At 45.7% G+C, this 26,562-nt stretch overlaps 1 protein-coding gene across 1 annotated transcript in view; it reads right to left on the bottom strand.

Moving 5' to 3' along the window:
- GREB1 (growth regulating estrogen receptor binding 1) overlaps positions 1 to 26,562 on the bottom strand; it is a 98,223-nt gene that overhangs the window by 14,495 nt on the left and 57,166 nt on the right. The window contains exons 17-25 of the mRNA XM_064295037.1: positions 22,694 to 23,033; positions 20,948 to 21,063; positions 18,842 to 19,041; positions 16,749 to 16,838; positions 12,206 to 12,837; positions 9,693 to 9,795; positions 6,215 to 6,373; positions 5,071 to 5,213; positions 1,469 to 1,630 (exon numbers count right to left, since the gene is read on the bottom strand). Of these exons, the coding sequence (XP_064151107.1) occupies positions 1,469 to 1,630; positions 5,071 to 5,213; positions 6,215 to 6,373; positions 9,693 to 9,795; positions 12,206 to 12,837; positions 16,749 to 16,838; positions 18,842 to 19,041; positions 20,948 to 21,063; positions 22,694 to 23,033 (1,945 nt within the window). The remainder of the gene's footprint in view (positions 1 to 1,468; positions 1,631 to 5,070; positions 5,214 to 6,214; positions 6,374 to 9,692; positions 9,796 to 12,205; positions 12,838 to 16,748; positions 16,839 to 18,841; positions 19,042 to 20,947; positions 21,064 to 22,693; positions 23,034 to 26,562) is intronic.

Raw genomic sequence — 26,562 nt, 5'->3', positions numbered from 1 at the left:
ATGAGTGAGCACAGCCGAGCCCAGGAGAACCATCCAGCTGAGCCTACCCAAAAGTGCTGACCCACAGAATCCTAAACTAAACAAATGCTTGTTTAGGGATGGTTGTTATGCAATAAACACTAACTGGCATACATCAATTTACCAAATTCATTACACTTTCATAATAGATTCTGATATTGAGCTCTCAGTACTCACTACCCCTGTATAACTTAAATCCTCCATATACCATCAACATAAGGCATCTCCCAACCACTGAAGCATGTAGCCTAGCCATTTATACATTCAGGCTGTGATAGCCTTTCTGTAAATAACAGGTTTCTTCAATGCTTTTTCCTCAACAAGACATTCTCTGGCAGAGCTAGGTCTTCTGCTGTCTCTGAATTCCTCAAAGCACCTGCTACAGAAGTGTGCACACAGCTGGTGCTCATAACCCATTCTGACTGGATGGCTGGAAGACTGAGTGGAGTAACGGATAAATCCTTACTGCTATGCCTCATGCACAGGAGTTTCACTAAAACATCCCCCGCTTCAGCCCACGGGGTATGAGACCACCTTCTAAGAGAGGCCTCTTTGGTACTTTACAAATGTTCTCATTGCTTGATAATAGCCTGCTGGGTCTGAAAGGCTAGGCTCAACTCTACAGAAGCCTGGCATTCTGAAGAAGGAAAGAATGGTTTGTGCTGACTGGGGCTGATTAAAGATAAAGTTTACTCTGAGGTTATCAGGCTGGGATCGTCCAGCCAAGCAACCCTACGGAGTGTTTCTTTTGAGATGAATGCTGGTCACAGAGACAATGGATTATTAAGAACAATCTCCTCAAAAGGTATAGGAATTTATCTTTTAGGATGTATACTTAAATATTTGTGGATGAAATGTTATTATATTTAGGATTTACTTCAAAATAATACAGAAAGAAGGAAGAGGATTTAAAGAGATGAAACGAGGCTGGCCATGAACTTGTAATTGTTGAAGCTGGGTAGCATGTACTGAGGGTTTCATTACAACATCCTATCTACCTCTGCCTGTTTAAAACTTTCCACAACAGAGATCAATAAAGAAATGATAATGAAAGGGGATGAAGATCTATTTAGCACAGTTACCTTCCAGGGACTGTGCTTGTGCCTCACGGAAGTTATTCCAAACAATGCTTACACAAAGCTTTTGCAAGAGTTATCAGTCCCAAGTTTACAGCTGAGGAAACTCAGGCTCAGAGATACTAAGTGACAAGTTCAAAGCAATATAACTAGTAAATGGTAGAGGAAGACTTAAACTTGAATCTGAGTGACTCCAAAGCCCATGGGCTACACACTAAAAAAACCTCCTCCAAATTCAATTAACATCAATTTCTCCACTCTGCTCCACAGGCCTCTGAACGAGGGAATCTTTTCTCATTAGGCAACTACTGTCTCTAGGTCCCCGACCCATCAAAGCCACCGTGATCGAACCCACTGGAACTCACTGCCGGTACCTTGTCTGTGACGAGGGGCAGCCGCATGCTCTCCAGCTGGCCTCCAGGCTGGCTGAAGACGAAGTGGTGCTCCTTGGACTTGGGGATGATGAAATGGAGCTGGATTTCTTCTCCTAGCATGGAGTAAGAGAAGGCAAAGGCGTGCAGGGCGGACTCATAGAGCTGAGGTGCGAGGGGGAAAGGACAGAGCTTATCATCAGAGTCCGGCTTTATGTCTCAGAAGAACCCAGGCCCATTCGTGGCCATGACTACACAGAGGTCACTGCCAGCTCTGCCCCACAGCACGAGAAACCCACAGACTGATATTGGTACAAAGTGTAGACACCCAGATTGTGGTACTAGGCAACCATACCCCAGGCACACACACACTCAGCTAGAGCCCACTCCAGTCCTTAATTCTCGTAACACTTCACCCAATTATGTCACCTCAGACACGAAACCTTCTAGACTCTGGATTCAACTCGCAGGTGTGCTGGGTTAACAAAAGCCTTCGGGCTACAAATCTCATTTTAATTCTAAGAAATATATTTTCTCCATCATAGGTATCATGCGTAATAGCCGTATTAACAGTAATAATTGCATATACCAGGGTCACTGTGAGTCGGAATCGACTGGAAGGCAACAGGTTTGGGTTTTTTGGGTACATTTCTATAACACCTACTATGTGCCAGGCACCATTCTATCCTGTTTGCATTATAATGAAAACTCACAATCATCCTAGGAAACAGGTACTATTATCATCCTCATTTTATGGCTGTGGAAACTGAAGTACAGGGGCCTTGGGCTCACTCCTGTCCCCACGTCTATTCCCACCTCTAATCACTTCTTCCAAAAATGCTGGTGAACCTCAACTCACCTGACTCCCCCATAAAGCCATATCTGTGCAAGTGCCGCTCTCTGGTGTGACCCCCTGCCCTGCTTTCCAGAGCAAGGCTTATGCCTCCTGCAGGCCTCAGCTCAGGCAGTGACACAGGAAGCCTTCCCCGACCCTCACCCTCCTCTACCGTGAGAACCCTTCCTCCAGACTCACCACTAATATGTGCTGTGCCCTCCTGAGAATCCACTGACGTCTGGAAAGGGAGGAGGCAACCAGTCACATCAGCTTTAAGCTACTACTGTGGCTCCACTGGAAACCCTGAGAGCATAGTGGTTAAGTGCTACAGCTGATAACCAAAGGGTCGGCAGTTCGAATCTACCAGGCACTCCTTGGAAGCCTTATGGGGCAGTTCTACACTGTCCTATAGGCTCACTATGAGTCAGAATTGACTCGACGGCAATGGATTTTTTGGTTTGGTGGCTCCATTAGACCCATGGTGTGCTCAGGGAGCCAAGATGAGGGTGAAATCGATTATGATTCAGAAGGAGGGTGGGCAGAGGCACGACTGAGGAGGTTTCATAAAATACGTGACTTGGGAGCCTTGAGAGATGATGAAGTAAAAGAGAACAGAATGAGCAAAGGCCAGAGGTAAGAAAATGGCCATCAAGGAGATCATGAGTGTCCATCACATGGCCTGGTTTGGGGTCCTCTCCCCATGCCAGACACACTCCTTGTCAGCTGTGGCACCCAGACCTGAGCACACCCTTGCACACAGACCAGGGTGGCCCAGCCAGCCAGGCCCAGGGTCACTCTCCTTCCCTCTCCTGATGCCTGGTTCTTCTATTCACAAAAAGCCTGAGATCACGGCCGACTCGTCTGTTAAGTGTCACCAACACACGGCTACACTTACGGAAATGACAAGTGACTAAAGCTCTTGAGTCCTTTTCATTTGTTTCAATTTCAAAATTAAGAAAATGGTTTCACGTATTTTTTTTTTTTTTTCCTACCTTGACATAAAAACCTCATCTCCAAGAAAAACATGCCAAAATGTTACAAGAGTTTGTCTGGGCAAATGGGACTTGATTGTTTCTATGCTCTAAAAAATGATTCATAATGTATTTTCTAATTTCTTCTACAATAAAATTGCGTACTTAAAAAAAATAGTACAAAAAGAAGACAGGAGCTGCAGGTAGCTAAGCTCAGGCTCAGGGCAGACTTGGGGACATTAAGGCTGCCGTCCCTCTGTGAAAGGAAAGAGAGGGTGAAGCAGCACTCTTGCTGCCAAGTCCTTTCTGGAAGAAGCCAAGGACATGAATTATCCTGCACACCTCTGCTCCCTGTCCAGGTATCTGCCTTCCTCCCGTCATTCCAGCTGTCTACTTCCTCCTCCTTTTCCCCTGCTTGAGTCTGAAATGAAAAGAAATGCTAAATGTAACATACCACCTTCTGCCTGTTTATAAATAATCAGCCTCACAGGCCCTCCCTAAACCTCCATGTAGTTACTAAAGAGACTATTCAAAAATGCTGCTTTGCCCACACCAGGCCCATACTTACAGTTCTCACTGAGAAAGTTCACATTTCTTCCCATGGCACTCAAGGCTTAAGACTACCCACTCCCTAGCACTTCTGAAAGCACGCAGCTGCCAACTGAAAGGTTAGAGGTTAGAGAACATCCAGAGGTGCCTTGGAAGAAGGGTCTGATAATCTCCTTCCAAAAAATCAGCCATTAAGAGCCGCTCTATTCTGACATCCATGGAGTCACCACAAGTTGAGTTAACCTGACAGCAAACGGCACTGTTAGCACTTTATATCCCAGCAATACCCAACTAAGATCACTTCTAACTGCCCCAAGACTCCACATCTCCCCTCTATGGCACGTGCTGCCTTGGCTGATTGGCAACGTTGATTCTTCACAATCCTCTCCTCTGCTGCTCCCCAAGATAGTGTCTTCATTTAGAAACTGGGGATACTACTATTGCTTCATGGTTTTGTGTGTGTGTGTGAGAGAGAGAGAGAAAGAGAGATGAGTAAGAACTAGACAGTTTCCTAACCAGTGCACCTTAAATGGATTACAGGTGTGGCTTGAACACAAACCTCATCAGGAGACCAGCCAGAGCCTTAGACAGCCAGAGCCCTGGGTCAGTAGCCACTGGCTGTAAGCAGCCTTATCCTGTGTCTAGGATAAATAACACTTTCTATCGCACAAAAAGGCTGGGAAGCACTGACATATATAAAGGTGCCTGACACTGCCTGGCACGTAAAAGGTACTCAATAATGCCAAGCTTCTCTCCTTATCTATCATTTTCTAGGCCTCAGCCATGCTCTCTTCTGGCCTGCCTCACATTGTTCTAAAATTCTGCTTATATGTACATCTCCTTCCCTAGACTGTGAGCCCTGAATATGGCACCAAGGTTTACTCATCTCTGTGTACCAGTGCCTGGGACATAATAAACACTCAGTAAGTTTCCAATGAACTGAACGAATTTTTGAAATTGCTAGGACATCAAGAAGAGTCAGGGCATCTACAGTCAGTTAACTCTGCCACTGATAAATGCATACCTCCAGAAGAATCACTGTAGTCATGAGGGCAATAATTTCTTAAATTACTGAAGGGAACCAAGGATGGAAACAGATCAGGAAGCAAGGGCTTCCAGAACTTTCCATCTCCCACTCTGGAATGAAAACATAAGAACTGGGGAAGTAAATGGTATGTGGAAACATGAAACACACACAGAGAGACGCTGGAAGTGCCACTTGATGCTGGGCTCTAGTGCCCGTGGCCTACCTGGTAGCGAGGGTGGAAGCCCATGTACTGGTGGCACTGCTCACAGTGGTGGTACGTGTTATAAGCTGCGTACTTGGATAGTCTCATCCGTGCCGTCTGACGCCGCAAGTAAAGGTCTTCCGGCTTCCGCGCCATCCCCCTGTCTGCACAAAATTCCCCAGCAGTGTTAACGGGCAACAGGATGCAAAACAAATATTTTATCCCCTGCTTGCTCAAACTGAAATTCGTTACAGTGCTAAAAACAGTCCATCAATAAAAGGGTTTTGTGTGATCAACTTGGATTGTCTCACCGATCTGGGACCTGGGGTCACCTAGCTGGTAAAAGCAGACAACTATGTCTCAAGGTAGTAAGCTAAGAAAGGAACTATGTTCATATAGCAAAGCAAATGCTTCTCATTTGTTGATCTAAGAATGTTTCATAGACACATATGAAAGGATCTGCTACATGACAATTTAAATGGATTGCCAACCGTAATGCAGATGAATTGCTCCCACTGTTTTGAAATGACTCAGCAGAATTAAGAATTTAACACTAAACCTTAAAGACTGGTCTATATGAAGGACCCTTCAGTGAGAGTCATCTATCCTTACAGCAGTGAAGTTCAAATTACTGGTCTGAAATGGAGGTTGGCAAGTATTTTTCTCACATTGCATTGATCAAACTTTCCTATTTAATACTTATGATCGCAGTGGCCAGAAATAACTGATGTTTCTTGATGGTGATCCTGAAACACTGCAGGATTATAAATAATACTGTGAAAATCAGTGATTCCTGAAGAAGAGAGAGAATGAGGGACCAAGAGAGGAGAGAGACATGTCATTTTGTTATGATAATTCAAAATTCATAAATAAGCATACATGTCTTTTATCCTCTATTAGCCAGAACCCTCGAAAATTCTGACCATGACAGATTATCAACAGTGTCTTTGTAATTGTTCAGCATCTACTGAGGAGTGAGTCTTCCTCTCATAGGTTTTATGATGGTCCCTTCCTAGTACAGTGAGTTGGCCATCTCAATTCCATACTGGGCCTTGCTGGTTAATTAGCCATCACCAGATAAATTTATCACTAGCAAAATTCAGTTCATTCCTTTAAGAGGGTACTCCCATGTACTTTGGAAGGAGGTGAGGCAAGAAAGTCTCACCTTCATTCTTTATGCTTTGATGGTGTGAACAGATCAGACTGGCATCCTCATACTTTGGGTCGTGAATAATGTAGTCAAAGGGCATCTTCTTAAACAGCTCCAGGTCTGGCCAGGGGTCACTGAGCTGGAGATAATGCCAATCTGATTCTTCTTTGAGGTCTACAAGATTGATAGAAACACAGACATGTGACAAAAAATAAGTGAGAGTGGCTTATTTTAAATGTGCACAAGAATGATGCCTGGAATGGAATTGCTAGTGAGTCTATGGGTTACCCAGACTCCCTCGTGTCTTGAAGACTCCTGGTACATGTCCCATGCTCCAGAAAAGGAGCATTCAGAGCATTCTCCACTCAGAGGAGCAGCCTTAGACTCCATCTCTGTGGGAATGGATCTGCTCCTCTGTCCTTCATACTAACGTCCTCCCAGAGGACTCTCCAGTCTGGCCTAGCCCAACTGTCTTAGTCATCCAGTACTGCTCCAACTGCTCTAACAGAAATACCACAAGTGGATGGCTTTAACAAACAGAAATTTATTTTCTCAGTCTAGTAGGTAAGAAGTCCAAATTTCAGGGTGTCAGCTCCAGGGGAAAGCTTTCTCTGTCAGCTGTGGAGGAAGGTCCTTGTCATCAGTCTTCCCATAGTCTAGAAGCTTCTCTGCACAGGAACCTCAGGTCCAAAGGACTCGCTCTGTTTCCCGTGATGCTTTCTTGGTGGTATGAGGTCCCCTACTCTCTGCTTGCTTCCCTTTTATCTCTTGTAAAATAAAAGGTGGTGCAGGCCACACCCCAGGGAAACTCCCTTTACATTGGATCAGGGTATTACATCCCTAATCTTGCCTCATTAACCACAGACAGAGATTAGGATTTACAATACATAGGAAAATTATATCAATCACAAAATGGAGGACAACCACACAATGCTGGGAATCATGGCCTAACCAAGTCGACACATATTTTTGGGAGACATAATTCAACCCACGACACCAACACACCTAACCTGTGCTCCGTATTTCTCCCTAGTACAGCACTCAAATATAAGACACTTGTTCCCACCACTGGTTCTTATTTGCATCTGAACCAAACACCTTTTCCTTCTTGCCTCTTTATATCTAAATGGTACCCAGCCAATGTAGCCGAACCTGTATCACCCTCCCTCCAAAAAGCCTTTTCTGAGAGTCTAAGCCCATTGATCTCTCCCCTTCCCGGCGGCAACAGCACTCACAGCCCAAAGCACATTTTTACATTTGCCATGTATCATCTTACATTCTGACTAGTACAGTCTATGGTGCTCAGTAAATATTTGTTGACAAAAGGTAAAAAAAATCCAGTTGGTCCAACTCAATAAATTATATATATGTGTGTGTGTATGTATACACACACACACATATAGAACCTACTATACTGTATACAAAGAAAAGCCTGGCAATCTACTCCCCAAAATTGGTCAGTGAAAACCCTAGGGATCACATGGCCTGATCTGCAACTGCTCATGGGGATAGCACAGGACTGGGCAGCGTTTTGTTCCGTTGTGCATGGGGTTGTTATGAGTCAGGATCGACTCGAGGGCGGCTAACAACAATATCGTATTGTATACGTGGGCAGAATCCATGTCTATAAGAAGAGAAGAAAAAAGAGAGAAAGGAATGTTTATTGTGTGTTAATAGGTGCTTGGTACTTCCTGCGTGTAACATCATTTAATCTTCAAAAACAGGCATGATCCCTACTTTACAAAAAATAAAAACAAAGTGATAAGAGAGTATTTAAGAGAATGGGTTTTGAAGTTTAACAAACTGAGTTTAAATCCCATCTTTATCATTGGTATGGTGAAGAAAGAGAGGAGAAAGGAACTCAACGGACCTGCTAGATTTTCATCTCAAAAGCAGTTCCTAACTGTGGGAACGTCAGAACTTAGATGAAGAGCCTATGGTTTTCTTCAAAGGAGAGACCAGGTTCTGGAGGAGGTTTCTTGGTTCCAACTTTTCGCCAAGGGAAAACTCCAGTCCACTCAAGAGCACCTAAAGAAGTATCATTCAGACACCAGTGTCGTTTCCCAGCGCCCTTTCTCTACCACACAGACAGGACCGCTTCAACAAAATTTTATTCCCAAAGTGAAAGCTTCATTTGCCAGACCAAGTCTATGAGCCACCAGGAGAGGGATATGGAGAAGATGGAGGTGTCTTAAAATTAGCACAAAACAGCTGTTCAGAGTCACTTCATTAGGGTAGGTTCTGTTCAGTGAATAAGGAGAAAACGATTTTTCCTATATACCACGTATTTCTGTTTTGTTCCAAGATACTGATGTGTGTGCTCAGCTGCCTGGGTGGGAAATAAATTCCAAAGAGGAAGTAACCTCTCCTGATGGGTAACTCCATTTGCTAGAAGCAACAGTCAGATATAGTTTAATTCTAGCTCCACTGCCTCCCAGCTGGGCTCCTGAGCATATTACTTATCAGGAATATACCTATCTCATGGTGAGGCACAGAAAATTAAATTTGGTAATTTATGTAATGTTTCTAGTACAGTGCTTGACATATGGAAAGTACTGTTATGGATTGAATTGCGTCCCCCCAAAATATGTGTCAACTTGGCTAGGCCATGATTCTTAGTATTATGCAATTATCCTCCATTTTGTGATCTGATGTAATTATTCTCCATTTTGTGATCTGGTGTAATTATCCTAAATGTAAATTTTAACCTCTATGATGTTAATGGAAACGCCGGTGGTATAGTGGTTAAGTGCTACAGCTGCTAACCTAAAGGTCGTCAGTTCAAATCCGCCAGGTGCTCCTTGGAAACTCTATGGGGCAGTTGTACTCTGTCTTATAGGGTCGCTATGAGTCAGAATCAACTCAACGGCAATGGGTTTTATGATGTTAATAAGTCACGATTAGAGACAATTATGTTAATGAGGCAAGACACAACCTACAGGATTAGGCTGTACCTTGAGTCAATTTCTTTTGAGATATACAAGAGATTAAACAAGTGAGCAGAGACCGAGGGACCTCATACCACCAAGAGAGAAGAGTCGGGAACAGAACGTATCCTTTGGACCCGGAGCCCTTGTGCTGAGAACCTCCTAGACCTAGGGGATGATGGATGCCAAGACAAATGGAGATCTCCAAGGAATCCTGGGCCCACAGATACTGAAAGGAGGCAAGGATCTTCCCCTAGAGGTGACAGAGAAAGTGAGTCTTCGCCTAGCGCTGGCACCCTGAATTTGGGCTTCTAGCCTCCTAAACTCTGAGAGAGCAGATTTCTGTTTGTTAAAGCCATCCACTTGTGGTATTTCTTTTATGGTACCATTAGATAACTAAGACAGGTAGTCTAATATTAGTACTATGAGTACTATTCTGATATTGAGCAAAATGACTAAAAGAAAAAGATAAAAGCTCCCCATGAGGCCCTTGGGACGATCACTAATCTAAGAATTCCTTCTGGAAACTGAAAGATACAAAATCACTTTTGTGACAGAGAACTTACTAGTATTGATCTCTTCTTCATCATAAACATCTACTTCAGTAAGCCGAATGAGCATTCTCGACAAAATACTGAGGAACTGCAGGTAGGCACCTGTCTTCCCAATCTGTAAGGACATTAAAAGAAGAACTAACAGTTAGCAAGCCCTTGTTCACATACCAGGCACTATCTGAAACATCTGACTCATGCCATCTATCTCATTTAAAGATCTCATCTAGTTAAAACAAGACCACAGCAGATGCAAAGACATCTGAGGGAACGTGTGGCCCGAAGAAAACATGGCAAGCTCAAGGATGTGTTCCCAAGAGGAGGAAGGCTGCCTGCTCATAAATCATTGCAAATGGCTAAAATCCAGCCACATTTTTTAAGGTGTTAGGAAATAGGGTTTCATCACAAGTTTAAGACAGGCTGCTTTTTAAAAACATGGACTTATAGAACAGAATAATGTCTTAAAAGAGTCTTACAGACTTGCAAAATCATTATTCTTTTATTAATTGATATGTCTATAGTAAGATAACAAAAGTCATCATAAAATAACAAAAGTCATCTCACCTCCTAAGTCCAAGAAAAGAAAGAAAATTATTTTTCTCTTCTTCCTTCTCTTTCTTCCTGTATCAGTAGAGTCCCTAGCTCCCTCAGCCCAGCACCAGGCTAGTACACTGTATTATCTGTCTCAGTTAGTTACATTTGCTTAAAGAGGCATCTGTGGACTAGCCTAGAACCCTCTCCCCCTCCTCTGATAACATTACTCTAGGAATGCGCTTTCCGAGTTTGTGGTCCAATGCCTGGTTCACAGTAAGAATTCGACAAATGTTAATGAATAAAAATAACTAACTTTAAAAAGGAAAATATAAAACCCAGCCACGGGAAGCTTCAGAGAAAACAGGTGCAACATATAAAACAGACAAAAGATTAAAACCTGTAATAGCTAAAGAGCTTCTACAAATCAACAAGAGGTCACCAATGACCAATAAATATATAAAAATATGTTCAACCTTATAAATAGGACTATATTACTTTTCACCTATCCAGCTGGCAAAAATTTTAAAGTGATAACATCCAATAATGTGAAGGCATAGGGAACTTAAGATTCCTTTTTAAAAAGCATTTTTTTTCTAATTTTGAAAAAAATTACAAATCATAGAAGTTCATTTTACAAGTTCAAGCAATTACAGCTGGATAACAAAGAAGAAAGTTATACTCCTTCTCCTTGCCTCCCCAAATCTCACTCCCCTCCCCGGGTAACGATTTAGCAGCTACCCTGTCGGAGACTTTGGAGGCACTGCCACACACATACAAACATGCTGATTTTTGTTTTCCTTCTAATTGATATTACACTCTATATACTATTCGACAACTTGATTTTTTTTTCATTTAAATATCTTAGAGAAATTTCAGTGCCTGAACATAGAAATCTACCTTGAACTTTCTATGACCAAGTTCCCTGATGCAGTCGTGGTTGGAGTTAGGAAATTTATCAATTTACCAATGAATTGTTAATTGTTTCTTATTTTGTTCTTTCTCTCTTATAAGAAATAGTATAACAAACACCCTTACACATACGCATTTTTGTGCAAGTGGATTTTATTTCTTGGGATAAATTCCTCGAAATAAACTTGCTCTGTCAAAGGCTGGCACATTTTAAATTGTGACAGTAATGGTATGGATGCTTATGCCAGCAACGAACATTTATTGCATACTCTCTACGGGTGAGGCGATACTCTAGGTTGGCTACAATTATCCATTCATTCAATTCTCACATTTCTACAATACAGGTGCTATCATTTTCCTCGTTCTAAGATGAAGACACTGAGGCACAGAGATGGTTAGTCACTTTCCCAGGGTGTCAGAGAATGAGTCAAAATTCAAACCCAAGCAGCCCAAGCCCACAGCCTACCTCCTAACCACTGCACTGTTCGGCCAAACCATCTTCCAAAGAGTCAATCCCAGTCTACATTCCTCCTTCTCCTCACACACTCATGACACTTGACATTCGCATCCTTTTAGATTTTTGCCATTTGATAGGTGAAAATGATCTTTCAATGTTAGGGAACCTATGGGTTGGGGGAGGGCTGGGACAGGGAAACAGGCCCCCCACCTCCAAAGCCTTGCAGTGCAGAATTGGGGAGTTTGGTTTCTGAGGGTTAGTGTGAGTCAAACCACAGGATTGCTGTGAAGACCAAATGAGATGGTGTGGGAAGTGCTGATATAGCCTGGAGAAGTAGCACCCACAGAGACGCGTCCTTTCACCCCCCATGTTATACAGACAAGAGAGGAAACTGAGGTCAGACAATGGAGGTCACCCAATCAGTGGGCGGCAGGCCAGGTCCTGGCCTCCAGCCTCTGACCGCCCATCCACTAGAGGGCCATAAGAGATTGTACCATGTGCAAGGCAAAATGCGAGTAAGGGGATATTTTCAGCTCCACCCCTGCCCCTTCAGGGCACGAATACTGAGACACCACTGAGTCGAGTCTGAGCGTGCGTGGAGCAGCTGTAGCACTAGCAGCAGACACACCTGAGGGGGCCCGCTGAGCAGCAGCCTCCGGGGGTGGAAGCTGTCCACACGGCCCTCGGAGCGGTTGCTGTAGTCCATGTGGCTGGGTCGGGGCACTGTCCACTGCCGGTAGTAGAGGGACTGCTCTGTGGACGTCATCATCTTGCTGAGCAGGGGGCGGAAGGAGCTGGCCCACATGACCGAGTGGGAGGGCAGGAGCGAGGCAGCCTTGGGCAGGCCGCTGCTGTCAGTGGACATGACCATGTCATACACCAGCTTGGGCAGGAAGACGATGGGTGGCTGCCTGCAGGCCTTGGTCATAGAGCACTGGGGAGCCTGCAGGACGAACGGGCCAGATGTGGGCACTGTGGAGGAGGAGAAGGAGCCCGAGGAGGAGGAGAGCTGGGAGGACGACGAGGCCACTGACACCTGGATGCTCCTCTGGCTGGTCTTGAGGCAGGAGTCAGGCTGAGGGGCCAGCCCAGGGCTGTACCTGCTGATGACCGACTGTGACCCCTGACTCACCCTGAGTCTCTGCCTGTCACCTGGGGCTGTGACCTCTTCTGAAGGGCCACAGGGCTGTGGCGATCTGGCCTGCTCTCCCAGTGAGGGCCCCACCAGCTGTGCCGAAGACTCACCACACAAAGCCGAGCCTGAGGAGAGATGGACCTGGTCAGTGACGCCCTACGAATAACCGGTCACAAAACTTGCAGGTTACTCCTGTTTCTGCAGCACAAATTACCTTTACTTGCATACTGCTGGAGCCCCGGTGGCACAGTGGTTAAGAGCTTCCCTGCTAACCAAAAGGTTGGCAGTTTGAATCCAACAGCCACTCCTTGGAACTCTATGGGGCAGTTCTTCTCTGTCCTGTAGGGTTGCTGTGAGTTTGAATCAACTCAACGGCAATAGGTTTGGTTTAGCTTATTACTGGGAATTTTTGTTAATGAAATTCTATCTCTGGTTAAATATAAACTCATTTCTCCTCATAACAAAGCCAAGGTCTACAGAGAAGAGCCAGTGCCACACACATGGCATGACTTTGTCCCACACCACCCCACCTCCATCCACGGCATCACAGTCTCTGTCCTCTCCTCTCCAGTCCCACTACCACTGACATGGTCGGGCTCTGAGCTGCTCACCTTCAGTGTTCTACCAACACTCATACCTCTGGGCACACTGTTCCCTGGAACACCCTCCTCCTTCTTCACTTCATGGAGAGCGAAACTCACCTTCTGCACTGGCACAGTAGGGGCTATAGTTCCAACACACAGTGAAACTCACAAGACACAATAGGCTTTAATATAATGGTACGTTTACTTAGGCGTCCCTGGGCAGTGCAAATGCATGCTGCTGACCAAAATGCTAGCTGTTAGAGTCCACTCAGAGGTGTCGCAGAAGAAAGGCCTGGTGATCTACTTCTATTTATAGCCATTAAATACTCTGTGGAGCAGAGTTCTTCTCTCACACACATGGGGTTGCCATGACTCGGGATCCACTCAACAGCAACTGGTTTTTGTTTAAATATTTACTTTTTGAATATCTGTTTGAATATTTATAGAAGAACTCACGGTAGGAAATGCAGCGTGTGCACTGGGAGGTCCAGTGGCTACAGAAGTACAAAGTTTCTCCTGCCCCCTCGCCCACATGGAACGTGTTTGGTGCTGCAGATGAGAACCCAAGTTCGTGTGGGTCACCTTGACACAGAGAAGCAACAGCCCTGGTTTCCATCTTTTATATCACTCTATCATGTAACGCCCTATGCCTGCAGGCCAACTCTGAGCAATTCCACAGATCTATGGTTTCACAGAAAACAGGGCAGGCACAATATCTCACTTTTATCTTAACTATATTTTCCAAGGAGACAGCACTGTGAGAAGACAGACTGCAAGGCCAGCTGGAGCCTGACACCCCCTCTGCCCAGCCCTTCCCTGGGATGCCTTCCGTCCCCCAGCAGTGCTTGGTTCAGCCTTCTGCATCCCACATGTCACACCACGTGGGCAGCTTGTGAATCAGAGTCTCCCCCACGGGATCCTGAGCTCCCCAGCAAGGGCTGCCTCACTCATCTCTTCATCCTGCATCTAGTGCTCAGGTAAGGACTGCTGATGAAGGAAGGCAGGGGCAGAGGGAGAAAATGCACTATTCGTCTTGTCCCCCTCAGCTTAGGGCTGATTCCAGTTGAAAGGCATCTCCCTCGGGCAAGGTGCCTAGAGTGATCAGCTCAGTGTAAACAGAGTTGCTGAAGAACAGGGCTGGGGAGGCTGCGAGGAGCCCAGGCATCTAACCTGCGGGTGGAAGGAGTTGGGGAGGACGTTTACAGATGGGCATGGCATGAAAAAGAGGCATGAGATTCAACGAGCAACCCTTTGGTCCTTTTCAATCACTTGCCCAGGTTGGTGAGGGCCAGCCTAGCAGCACCCTGAGGACACAGATCCACACTGAACATTTCTAACCATCCACCCTCTAGGCCTTAGTTGGTTCGTCCCTGGTTCAATCCACAGAGATTGTAGGTCTATAATAGAGATGGAGCCCAGGTTCCAGCCCCGGTCCTGATCCTGACTCCTGTGTGACTGGACCAAGTCTCACCTGTCCCTGGACCTGTCTCCTCATCCCTGAGATGTGGATATTGGATCCGAGGCTATGAGAGCCATCTCCAGGCAGAGGTCCCTAAGACCTCTCTAAGAAACCCTCACTAAAAAAGTCATCTCACCTGACTGCAGCCTGGATGCTCCATTTCTCCTGAAGCCACAGTACACACTAGAATGCTCCCCAGAAGCCCGCTGAACAGATGTCAGGCAGGGGACAGGGAAAAACAAAGCACCATGACTCTCTGCCCTGAGTGACCCAGATTCACTCACCCATTTGCCAGCTTCCCTCTGCTGCCCTGCTGTTGTTGTGTGGTATTGAGTCACCCTGTTGTTGTTGTGTGCTGCTGAGTCACAATGTTGTTGTTGTGTGTTGTTGAGTCACCTTGGTGTTGTACGCTGTTGAGTCACCCTGTTGTTTTTGTTGTGTGCTGTTGAGTCACCCTGTTGTTGCATGCTGTTGAGGCACCCTGTTGTTGTTGGGTGCTGTTGTCACCCTGTTGTTGTTGGGTGCTGTTGTCACCCTGTTGTTGTTGTTGGGTGCTGCTGAGTCACCCTGTTGTTGTGTGCTGTTGTCACCCTGTTGTTGTGTGCTGTTGAATTGATTCCGACTCACAGCGACCCCAAAGGACAGAGTAGAACTACTCCATAAGGATTCAAAGCTGTAATCTTTATGGGAGCAGATCGCCAGGTCTTAAGACTCCCAATATCGTTTGGGGCAAAAGAATACTGGTCCCCTAGCCTATGAATCAGATCTGCCTTCAGACATGAGCTTGCGGCTTATGCTAAGACTCCAGTCAGCGGGCATCTGTGAGTGAGATGTTAACCCATCTGCTCACTCATTATTCACAAACTACCTGAGGAGAGGTGTAAGGAGAAAGGCAATCAAAGATGCATCCAGCCAAATCTCTGGTGTGTTTTGACCTCTTCCTCCACAGACCACACCACAGAGCCTTGCAGGTCACCGTTCCACCACAGCCAGGCCCATACAAGCACCCTAAGTGTGGCCCACTGGACCACTACTACCCACAAGCACTACATACACTTTCATACCCTTGAGTCTTTTTTCCTCTACCTGGAATGACTTCTCCACCAAGGCCAAGTGAAAAGTCATCTGCTCTCTGAAACCTTTAGTGATCACACCCTACCTCTAAATCTGCCCCTCCACCTGAGAAAAATTAGTTACTTCTCAATACACATAACCAAAACACTTGGCATGTGTGAACATAAGGGTATAAAAAACAAAAGAGCAACTACTGCATAGTTTTATGAGAACAATGGATTCATTGAGGGTAGGGTCCATATTTAATTTATTTTTCAATGCCCCAATTCAGATATAAAGTAGATTCTGCATACATGTTTGCACCTAGAAGCCAGGAGATATTGTTCATTTATGCCGGCAGTGCCTGCTCTAGGAGACCAAGGACTCCTTAGACCAGAGGCTACATGAGGCTTTTTATTCACATCCCCTACTCCTACCACCACAATGCACTCCTGGGTACAGGAGTCTGTGAACACTTGCTGCCTTTCCCCCAGTGAAATCTTCCTGTCTACTTCTCATCATCAGACCTGACAACAATACCTCACCCTCAAAGCCTCTCCTCCCCAGGGGCACAGGGAGGTCCTTCACCAGCCAGCTCCATGGAGTGAAGACTGGGGAATAGCCCTTCTGACACCGCTCATTACACTGTCCGCAGCCCAGGCCACAACAAGAGGCAAAGTCTACAACCTTCTCCTGAAAAAAGGAGTGAATGAACCTTCCAGCCTTGCCCAAAGTCTTCACGTTCTCAGATGCCCATCAAGAAAAGCTTTTACTTTAAGTTCTCAGATGCCAAGCAAGAAAATCCAGTTCTTCAAAGATTTCCTTCTCTTTCCAGTTCTGGCTAAAAAAATAAAGGCTCAGCAAATAGCCCCATACGCATTTCCTTTTATTCTCCAAAAACAGTCCAACAGCACAACCTCCCCCATTTGGGAAGACTTACTGGATGCTTTAGAGGAGAGGGATGAAGAGGCAGAGTCATGGGAGCAGCATCTTTCCCTCTTCACAGGACTTCTCTTCTCTGAGGTGGAGCCTGTTTCAAAACAAACACACTGAAAATGCATCGTAAGCACCATCTCTTGCGTTTGTCCAGAGCTTTCCAGTTTATGAAATGCATTCACAAGTATCACCTCTCCTCATTTTTTCATTCAGCTACCACTTTCCAGGTGCCCACCACTGAGCGCTGAGAAGACGGAAATGAGTGAGACGAGGTGCAAGCCAATGCAGCACTCAGTGCAGTGGGAGTTCCCACGTATAAGTCGCCAGGTATAATGTGGGACCTGTGGGAGCCCAGGGAGGAGCCCTGGCGGCACAGTGGTTAAAGCACTCAGCTGCTAACTAAAAAGGCAGTGGTTTGAACCCACTAGCTCCTCTGTGGAAGAAAGATGTGGTAGCTGCTTCCATAAACACCACACCTTGGAAATCCTACAGAATTGACTCAATGGCAATGGGGTTTTTACAAGTCCAGGAGTCCCTCGGTGGCGCAAATGGTTAAGCACTCAGCTACTAATCAAAAGGTTGGCAGTTTCAATCTACTCAAAGGTGCCTCAGAATAAAAAGACCCAGTAATTTACTTCTAAAAAGTCAGGCATTAAAAACCCTACTGAGCAAAGTTCTACTCTAACCCTACAGCAACACATGGGGTTGCCATGAGTTGGAATCAACTCAACAGCAACTGGTTTTTTTTTTCTTTTTTTTATGGGAACCCAGAGACCAAGCTCCCATCTGACGTGTGAAGTAGAAGCAGGGAAATCTTCCTGGAAGAGGTGACAACTAAACTGAGTCCTGAAGGGCCAGTCGGGGTTCCAAGGTAAAGGAAAGAGGAGTGAGAGCTTCAAGGAGTGAAAGGTGCATCTGCGTGGCCCTGAGGTGAAAAAGAGCAGTGCACGTGAAAGGAACTGCTCCAAGTTCAGTGGGGCCAAGAGCACCAGATGCAGCGTGGGGGCTGGAGAGCTGAGAGCAGCCAACTAAAGAGAAAAGTCATGAAATGCTAAGGTGTGTGGGTTTATCCCACAGACAGTGGGAAACAATACATTTAATCAGGGTCATGTTCCTGGCTTTGAAAGATCTCTACAGCAATAGGGAAGTCTATAAGGCAAGTCATTTAATACCTATTATTTTACGGATAGAAGCCCTGGTGGCACAGTGGTTAAGGGCTTGGCTGCTAACTGAAAGGTCGGTAGTTCAAACCCACCAGCTGCTCCACGGGAGGAAGATGTGGCAATCTTCTTCCTTAAGGATTTACAGCCTCGGAAACCCTAGAGGGTCACTATGAGTCGAAATCGACTCGACGGCAGCGGGTTTAGTTTTCAGTATTTTACAGATGAGCAATCGGAGACCAGGAGAGGTTGAACAACTTGTCCAAAGCCACACAGTTAGTGGCTGGGGAAGGGAGGGACTGCAATACAGGTCTTCGGACTCCATACCGATCACCCCTCCACTATACCATACTTCTTCCCAAATGCTTTGTGTTGTCTGTATTATGGGCTTTTGATGTTTTCTAGCTACACTGCTAACTACAGCCAAATGCCTTGCAATGCTGATTTACGTGTCCTATTAAAAATACGGTGTCAGGTTTTGATAGTCTGCACGTGAAACTGGCCTGTTTTCACAGACCTCAGTAATAAAGAGCATGCTGTTACGTTGATTCACAGAGGAAATAAGCAAGTGGATCTTATACCAACAAGTGTTTTTACCAGCATGAACCTGAACCCCAAGCAATCTAAATTTTCTCTCCATCCTTTACGAATTCTAGAGCTAGGAAGAACTAGAGTGATTTCCATTTTCTCACACCACCAAATAAGAAAGAAAAAAAAAACAAAAACCATCTGAGTTCAGTGAGGGTTTGGCCATTTCCTTCACTGAAGACTTATCTAGAAACTCTCATCCGGAGCTTCTAACCGGCAGACAGTGCCCCAAGGACCACACTCAACTGGAGACAGCCATCTAGGTAAGTGCATTGTTGCCTCAAGAATTAAAAGCCAGTGAAGATCTGCCGGTAGGGGCATGGCAGGTGGAACGCAGGCCAGCCCTCACCTTCTGTCACCAGTTCCTCATCCTCATTATCTGTGCTGCTCAGCTTCTCCGCATCACTCTCCAGGGCCTCGTTCACAGCTCCCTTCTCCAAGGGAACCTCATTACTCACAAAGTAGGCAGCCAGGCCAAGCTCCTGCTCCAAGGCTGTTCTCACCAGGCAGGAGGAGTTTATTAAACGCAGGTCACAATACCTTAAAGACCTAGGAGGAAACAGGAAGACATCCTTTAAACAGGTACTTATCCATGCCTTCTACAAACGAGGCCCTGCTCTCGATGCTGTGGGCAATGGTGCTAAAAGACCAACACCACGCCGTCCTCATCATGACATTAGGGCTTGTGTGAATGAAAGGCAAACAGGAAAAGCTGCGAAATCAATTTAATAGTGTTTGGGGACGGCTGCTATTTATGCCTGTGCTGCATGTAATAGAGTGCTGGTTTTCAGGTTAGCAGAAGCGAGGGCTTGAATCCCGCTCTGCCGCTTCCTGCTGATGGAACCTTCAACAAGCTGTGCAACTTCTCTGAGGCTCAGCTATTTCCATCTGAATAATGGGAATAGATATTAATAATCATCCAAACGGGCGGTTGTGACGGTCCCATGTAATAAGTCGGCATTTAATTACTCGACCAACACTTAAAATGTGCCAGGGATGGTGCTAGGGATATGACAGTGACCAAGTCACACACGGTCACTACCCTACTGGACATAAGAGTCTGCGAAGACAGACACCAAGTAGTGAAGTATGTGGAGCAGTGAGAAGTAGGGAAAGGCCAGCACAGTGCTCAGGGTTGTGTAACAGGAACAGCAGACGGCTTGCAGAGAGGCAGATGGGGTTTAAATCAGGGCGAGGGGCTTACTGCTCATGGGACCTCAGGCCAATGACCTCTGATTTAACCCAACTATAAAATGGGATAGTAATACTGTCATTGCATGGATTTAATGTGATATCAAAAATCTGGCACAGTGCCTGGTATAAAGAAGGTACTCAATAAATGCTTGCTAAAATTTAAAGTAGACAAAAACATCATCCTAGTCCTTAAGGAGCTGAGGAATCAAAGAATGCACGTGAAATGGCAACAACCACGGTCAAACATTTTGCCATCACCCCTTCACCTAACCCATCAACATGCTGAATACACAGTGGGGTGGCCCAGGGGACAGAGGCAGCCCTAGAGCCCACTGTCAGCCAGACTGGCCTAACCTCTCAAAGCCTCAGTCTCTTCATCATAAGATGAAACTATTGAAATAATACCTTCCCCCCAGGGTTATGGTTAAGAGTCTAGGACAGAGTCCCAGCACATAACAGGAATACAATATACATCAGCTCTTGCTGTTTCATTACACAAGGAGAGACATGCAACGGCTCCACAGCACAGATGCCTGCTCTCCTCCCTGGGCACCTGTTAAATCTTTAAAGGCCAGGCTGTCACTACCAATCCAAGCAGCTGCCTTACAGGAGGCCCAGTGCCCTCTGTCCCAAGGGTCTGCCCATCTGTGTGGTGGCCAAGAGGCTGCTGAAGGCGCTGTATGCACATGTGGCTGACCTCTGCACAGCTCCAGGAGAACACAGCCTTCAAGACAGTCACCTCTTGTTCTAGAAAACCCAGACTCTTTCCCAAGCTGCATCAGTCTGTCCAAAACCCCTCTGACCACCAGGTGGGACCAGCTATCGAAGCAGCCTGGATTTCAGCAGGAATTGTAGCCTGAGCCCCAGGGATGATGTGAGACTTTCATAAACAGCACTACCATTCCTATTGTGATCCTGATGGGGGAAACTGATGGAGGCATTAGACCTAGCTCCAGCGGCAGGGCCCACTATCCACAAACAGCTGCACCACAAGCCCAAATGGTACCTTTCTGAGCATTAGAAGAAGCTGCCCCTTCCTCAGACACATTTTACTGCTATCTGCTGGAAAACCGATGTAATAACAATACAAATCTATGAAGACTATGAGTGCGTATGGCGCCACCTAGAGCCAGGCTGCGCCAGCCAGGACTGGCAAACCCCAGTTGTGGGCCAGGTCTACCAATCAGCTCCGGTCCTTCTTTGCAGGTTCCTCAAAGGCCGCCAGGGGCATAAACAGCCAGCCTGCCCCCCACACACTCACCTTGGCAAGGATTCACCGTGCGGGTCCATCCCACTGAGTATTAGGATACAAGGCAGGCCCTCCAACTCCAAGTACGTCTGAGGTCTCCACTCAGCGTCGTCAATTTTCTGCCACATCTGCAGACAATTATAAAGAAATAAAGCAGTGAGAACTCTGACTTCCAAAGGAGCTCAGCCCCAGGTGACCCCTGGTGTCCCCTTTTAAGTACCTTCCATTGATTTACAGAAGCCCTGGTAGTGAGGTAGTTAAGCGTTCAGCTGCTAACCAAAAGGTCGGCAATTCAAATATACCAGCTAGTCCTCGGAAACCCTATGGGACAGTTCTACTCTGTCCTATAGGGTCGCTAAGAGTTGGAATCCACTTGAGAGCAATGGGTTTGGGTTTGGGGCATACTGATTTACAGTCCTTGCAAGATGTCGTTTGATAAAAAGAGAAATTTGTTACTACTACAAGTAGGCATATAATGGAGTTGACCACTGTATTCCCAGCCTCCCAGAACACTGCCAGGAACATATCAGGTGTTCAGTACGTAGCTATTAAATGACTGACTGACCCTTTGGGAGAAAGCACATATCCTCAGTTTTCTCTAATGTTCTTTACTATGTTCTCTCAATCGTGGTGTCGAGCCTTTCATTCATATCTTTCCACTCATTTATTCTTGTTTTGTGACTTGAGTACTAAGTTAAAAGTGTGTCTGCAGGCCATACTCCAGTCTCTGTCAGGCCAGTAAGTCTGGTCTTTTTTTGTGAGTTACAATTTTGTTCTACATTTTTCTCCAGCTCTGTTGGGGACCCTCTATTGTGATTCCTTTGCAGAGGAGTCAGTGGTGGTAGCCAGGCACCGCCTAGCTGTGCAGGACTCAGTTTGGTGGAGGCCATGGTAGTTGTGGTCCATGAGCCCTTTGGACTAATCTTTCCGTCGTGTCTTTGGTTTTCTTCATTCTCCCTTGCTCCAGACGGGGTGGGATCAGTGGAGTATCTAAGATGGCTGCTCACAAGCTTTTAAGATCCCAGATGCTACTCATTAAAGTTAGATATACAACATTTCTTTATAAACTATGTTTTGCCAATTGAGCTAGATGTCCCCTGAGACCATGGTCCCCAGCCTTCAGCCCAGTAATTCAGTCCCCTGGGAAGTCTGGATGTATATCTATGAAGCTTCCATGACCTTGCCTTGACCAAGTTGTGCTAACTTCCCTCATTTATTCCTTTAAAACTCTTTCTGTAGCCCTCTGACATTTTCCCTCACCTGCAGGTTTAGTGAGAACCTACTATGGGCCAGACACTGGGTGTGGCATTTAGGAAGCGGCAGTCTGAGGGCTGTGCTCCTTGCCCTCCACCAGTCGTGGGAGGAGCCAGATGATAGGGAGGCAGCTAATGACAGTGGTCGGCACACAGGCCATGGCAACGAGAGAACATAAAACCAACCTTGGGTGGGGTAGGGGAACTTCCTGCAGGAAGAAAAGGCATTGAGTGGAGTTCTGAAGGCCTAGAAGCAATAGCTAAACAGAGGAGGAGGAGAAGAAGCGCACCCCTGGGAAGAAAGAAAAGCTTAACAAGATAGTGTGTTTTGGGGTAGCAGGAGGGAATGACAGTTCATAGGTAATCTGGCACCACTGGATGGAAAAATACACATAGGGAAGTGGCAAGGGGGAGACTAGAGGGGCTGGCCAAATCTTGCGAGGCCACGGTTTGTTGCCACCCCCTTCCCCTACTCATCCCTCTGTCTCACCACATCGCCACCTACCTTGAGCTGCTTCACAAAGTGCTTCCCGACAGTGATGCCAGAGTTGGGGTTGCTCAGTATGATCTCAAAGTGCTCCTCCAGGGCCAGCCGCTCCCGCACGTGGGAGAGCCGCTCATAGGCCACAGCTGCCAGGGGCGAGCAGGGGACCCGCAGCAGGACCATGAGCCCGTGGCCACAGGGGCACTGCTTGGAGGAGCTGATGAGGTTCTGGGTGATCTCCAGCGTCTCCACGGACGTGTAGTTCTTCATCTGTGAGAGGCCGCTCACGGCCATCATGGCCGCTGCATAGTGCTGCACAAGAACAAAGGTCCTGATGACCGCGCTGTGCAGGTGGGGGAACCTGCAACACAAAGACACCGATGTGTGATGTGGGGCCAGGGCGCACCACCAGAATCCTCTGCGGAGAAGGCCCTCCCCACTGCAAGTAAGTAACCCAAGATGCCTGCCAGTTTGGGTTGACAAGTACAGCAACTCCCAAGGCACAAACAAGTTGTATTTTCAAAATTCCTTTCAGAGTCAAATGTTTCAAACCTGAGCATCTTTTTTCCTTAGAAGCCAAATTATAAACTGCTGTGTTGTTTCCAGCTAAGACACACAAACAGATTCATTATATTTATTTCTTTGCATTTAACTCAGTAGCTACTCAAATGTTCAGCAAATGAATAAAACACATGTCTATTCAGCCAACTATCAGCTTAACTCGTGTTTTCATGAGCAGTTAGGTAATGTGCCCAAGGTTCCAACTGGAAATAGGAGAATCACCCACAATCAGTATAATACATAAGTGCAGCTACCAAGCGGAAAAATAACAAAAAACCAAAACTACTGCCGTTGAGTCAATTCCAATACATAGCAACTCTATAGGACAGAGAACTGCCCTACAGGGTTTCCAAGGCTGTGATCTTTATGAAAGCAGACTGCCATATCTTTCTCCCATGCAGCAGTTAGTGGTTCGAACCACTGGCCTTTCAGTTAGCAGCTGAATGCTTAACCACTGTACCACCAGGGCTCCTTTAATGCAGCTGCCCCATAGCCCAAATTTTGTAGGACAGCCCTAAAGGTACACCTTTGTATTCATTCCAATTACAGCAAATTTTTAGATATGTAACTAAATGTGATTTAACTGGATGGAGAAATTACATACCAGAACACATCCAATCGAACCAAGAATTCCAAGTGTTGTCTCAGAAATTGCGGTTATTAGATAGGAGGCCAGTGTCTCCACATGAAGGTAGTTACTGCTTCCACGATCCCGTGCACGGCTAGAACGTCTCTGAGCCATGTGTCAGAAACAGATCCCAAAGGACCACCAGGAAGTTCAGATCACTATGCATTTCTCAGCAGGAATAAACAGACTGATGTTCTTTACACTAAACGTTGTTGTATGAGCTTATTCAGCTGGAATGAGTCCCCTTGACTCAGTGGCTTTTTGCAGCAAAGATAAAATAGTTTCTTGACCTACAATGATAGGAACCATGCCACCATGGCCATGCTGTTCCCACCACGATCCTGCCACCTGAGTTCCTATTAGGGCAGCCAGCTCGCCTTCCCGTCAGCATCTCTGATAGTCATCTCTGACACCACTATGACATCTTCTCCTGTTCTTCTTTCTGCCCACCATTCTTCTCCCTTTCTTCATACCTCCCTTAGCACCTAAACTCCTCTATGGGTTATATAAAGTGACGTTTTCCTGGGAAGTCTGCCATTACCAATACTATCTCTGGAAGGCACAGGTGGTCCATGGAGTATGGCACAAAGGGGACTCAGTGGCCCAGAGGCTGCTTTGCCCTGTCTTGTGCATTGGCCAAATAATTCCCAGGGAGAAAGAAAGAGGAAAATTCCCTATATTACTGTCCCAGCTGTGGTGGCCTCTTGTCACCTTGAGCAAGGTAATAAGGGCAGCATGTCACTTAGGGAGAAGCATGCGCCTCTTCCCATCACTGCTGGCATGGACATTCAGGTGCATTCTGAGAGGTACCCACTCAAGGTTCTCATAAAGTGGGAAATGCCTGCACTCAACTCAGCTCAAAGGATGAGCAGAGACTTCTGCATCTAAGATGAAGTAGCAGGGACCAGATTTATCCTTTGCTTGAAACAACTAAAAAACCGGACAAATATATGAAACAGCAATGTTTTAAGACACTAGGCATTAGGCAATAAAAGACAATGATTCTGACCAATGGAAAATGAATTAGGTGATCTCCCAGCTTCTGCCTGGAAAGAGTTCCTAGGCTGTCCTCAGTAAGGGGAAACCCAGGCAAAGTCCAGGGGTCTTAGTTAATAGAGATGTTGGAAATCCAGGGGGCCAAAGCAGCTGGTGTTCACAGGGCAAAGTATCAAAGAAAAGAGAGATGCACAGATTGACAACTTCAGAGATCCGCAGAGGTCTCCCCTCAAGTCTTCAGCTGAGTAACGATCACTGCATGTATGTACTAAGGTCAAGAAAAGAACAAACCAAAAATATTAGTGGAAACAATCCCTGAAGCTCACATGGAGCTGGGAATAGCTGCTGTTCCCACTATCCCAGTAGAAAACATGAGAACTCATGGGACACTGTAAAGTTATCAGAGGATTTTGCCTCAGTGGTGGGGTAAAGTTAGGACTAGACTAAATACCGCACTGATCCCGACTAGCAGAGGTTAAAAGCAAGACTTGAAAGGATTAAACTGTTTCCAATTAACTATCTCTCAAAATAAAGCTCTGGAAGATTTATAGGGATTCAAAAATATCCAATACCCAATAAGATAAAAATTCACAATATTTAACATCTGTCAGGGTTAAGGTTGGGTGTCAACTTGGCTGGGTCATGATTCTCAGTGGTTTAGAAGTTATGTAACGAGATATTTTGGCAGTTAATGTAATGATGTAATCATCTTCTATATCGTGATCTGATGTAGTCATTCCCCATTTTGTGATATGTAAACAGCCAATCAGTTGAGAATGGGGTTCCTTGGGGCCGTGGCCTGCATCCTATATTTACAGATGTTCCGGCAAAGCTCACGTGCTCTGAATCCTGCATCTGACTTCCCATCCTCTGACCTCTGCTTCTTGGGAAATGAGCCAGCAGCCTGCTGCCTAGCCTGCAGATCTTGGTATTCGCTAGCTCCCACAACCCCATGAGCCAGCAGCCTTCCACCTGACCTGCCAGTTTTGGGTTCATCAGCCCCTGCAACCATGCAAGTCCGGAGAAGCCTCCAGACCGATGCCAAACCCATGGATTTGGGATCTTCCAGCCTCCACAACTGCATTAGCCATTTCCTTGAGATAAATCTCTCTCTTTCTACATACACACGCTCTTCACTGGTTTTGCTCCTCTAGAGAACCCAGCCTAAGACAACATCCAATCAAAAATTACTAGGTATATAAAGAATAAGCAAAAGACAATGCATAATGAGGAGGAAAACTTCAATCAACAGAAACTGACACAGAAATGACACAATTGACAGAATCAGCATTCAAGAACACTAAACAATTATTATGCCTGTATTCCATATGTCCAAGAAGCTAGGGAAACACTAAGCATGTTCAACAGAGATATAAAAAAGACCCAAATCAAACTTCTAGAAATGAAAACTACAATGTCTGAGATAAGAAGTAAACTGGATAGGATTGACAACAGATTGGACGTTACAGGGAAAAAGACTCGTAAGCATGAAAACATGACAAAAGAACTACCTAAAATGATATACACAGAGAAAAGAAAACTGAAAAAAAAAAAAAAAGAATCAAGCATAAGGAAGCTATGAAACAACTTCTAAAGGTCTAATACATATTTAATCGAAGTCCTCTAATGGTGGAGGAGGGAATGTAAAAAAATTTTTTGAAAAAATAGCTGAAATTTTTTTATAACTGATGAAAACTCAATGAAT

Source organism: Loxodonta africana, chromosome 12 (genome assembly GCF_030014295.1).
Source record: "Loxodonta africana isolate mLoxAfr1 chromosome 12, mLoxAfr1.hap2, whole genome shotgun sequence".
Classification (NCBI taxonomy): Eukaryota; Metazoa; Chordata; class Mammalia; order Proboscidea; family Elephantidae; genus Loxodonta; species Loxodonta africana.
The sequence above is the reverse complement of the archived record's forward strand: the minus strand, read 5'-3'. Positions and strand labels throughout refer to the sequence as shown.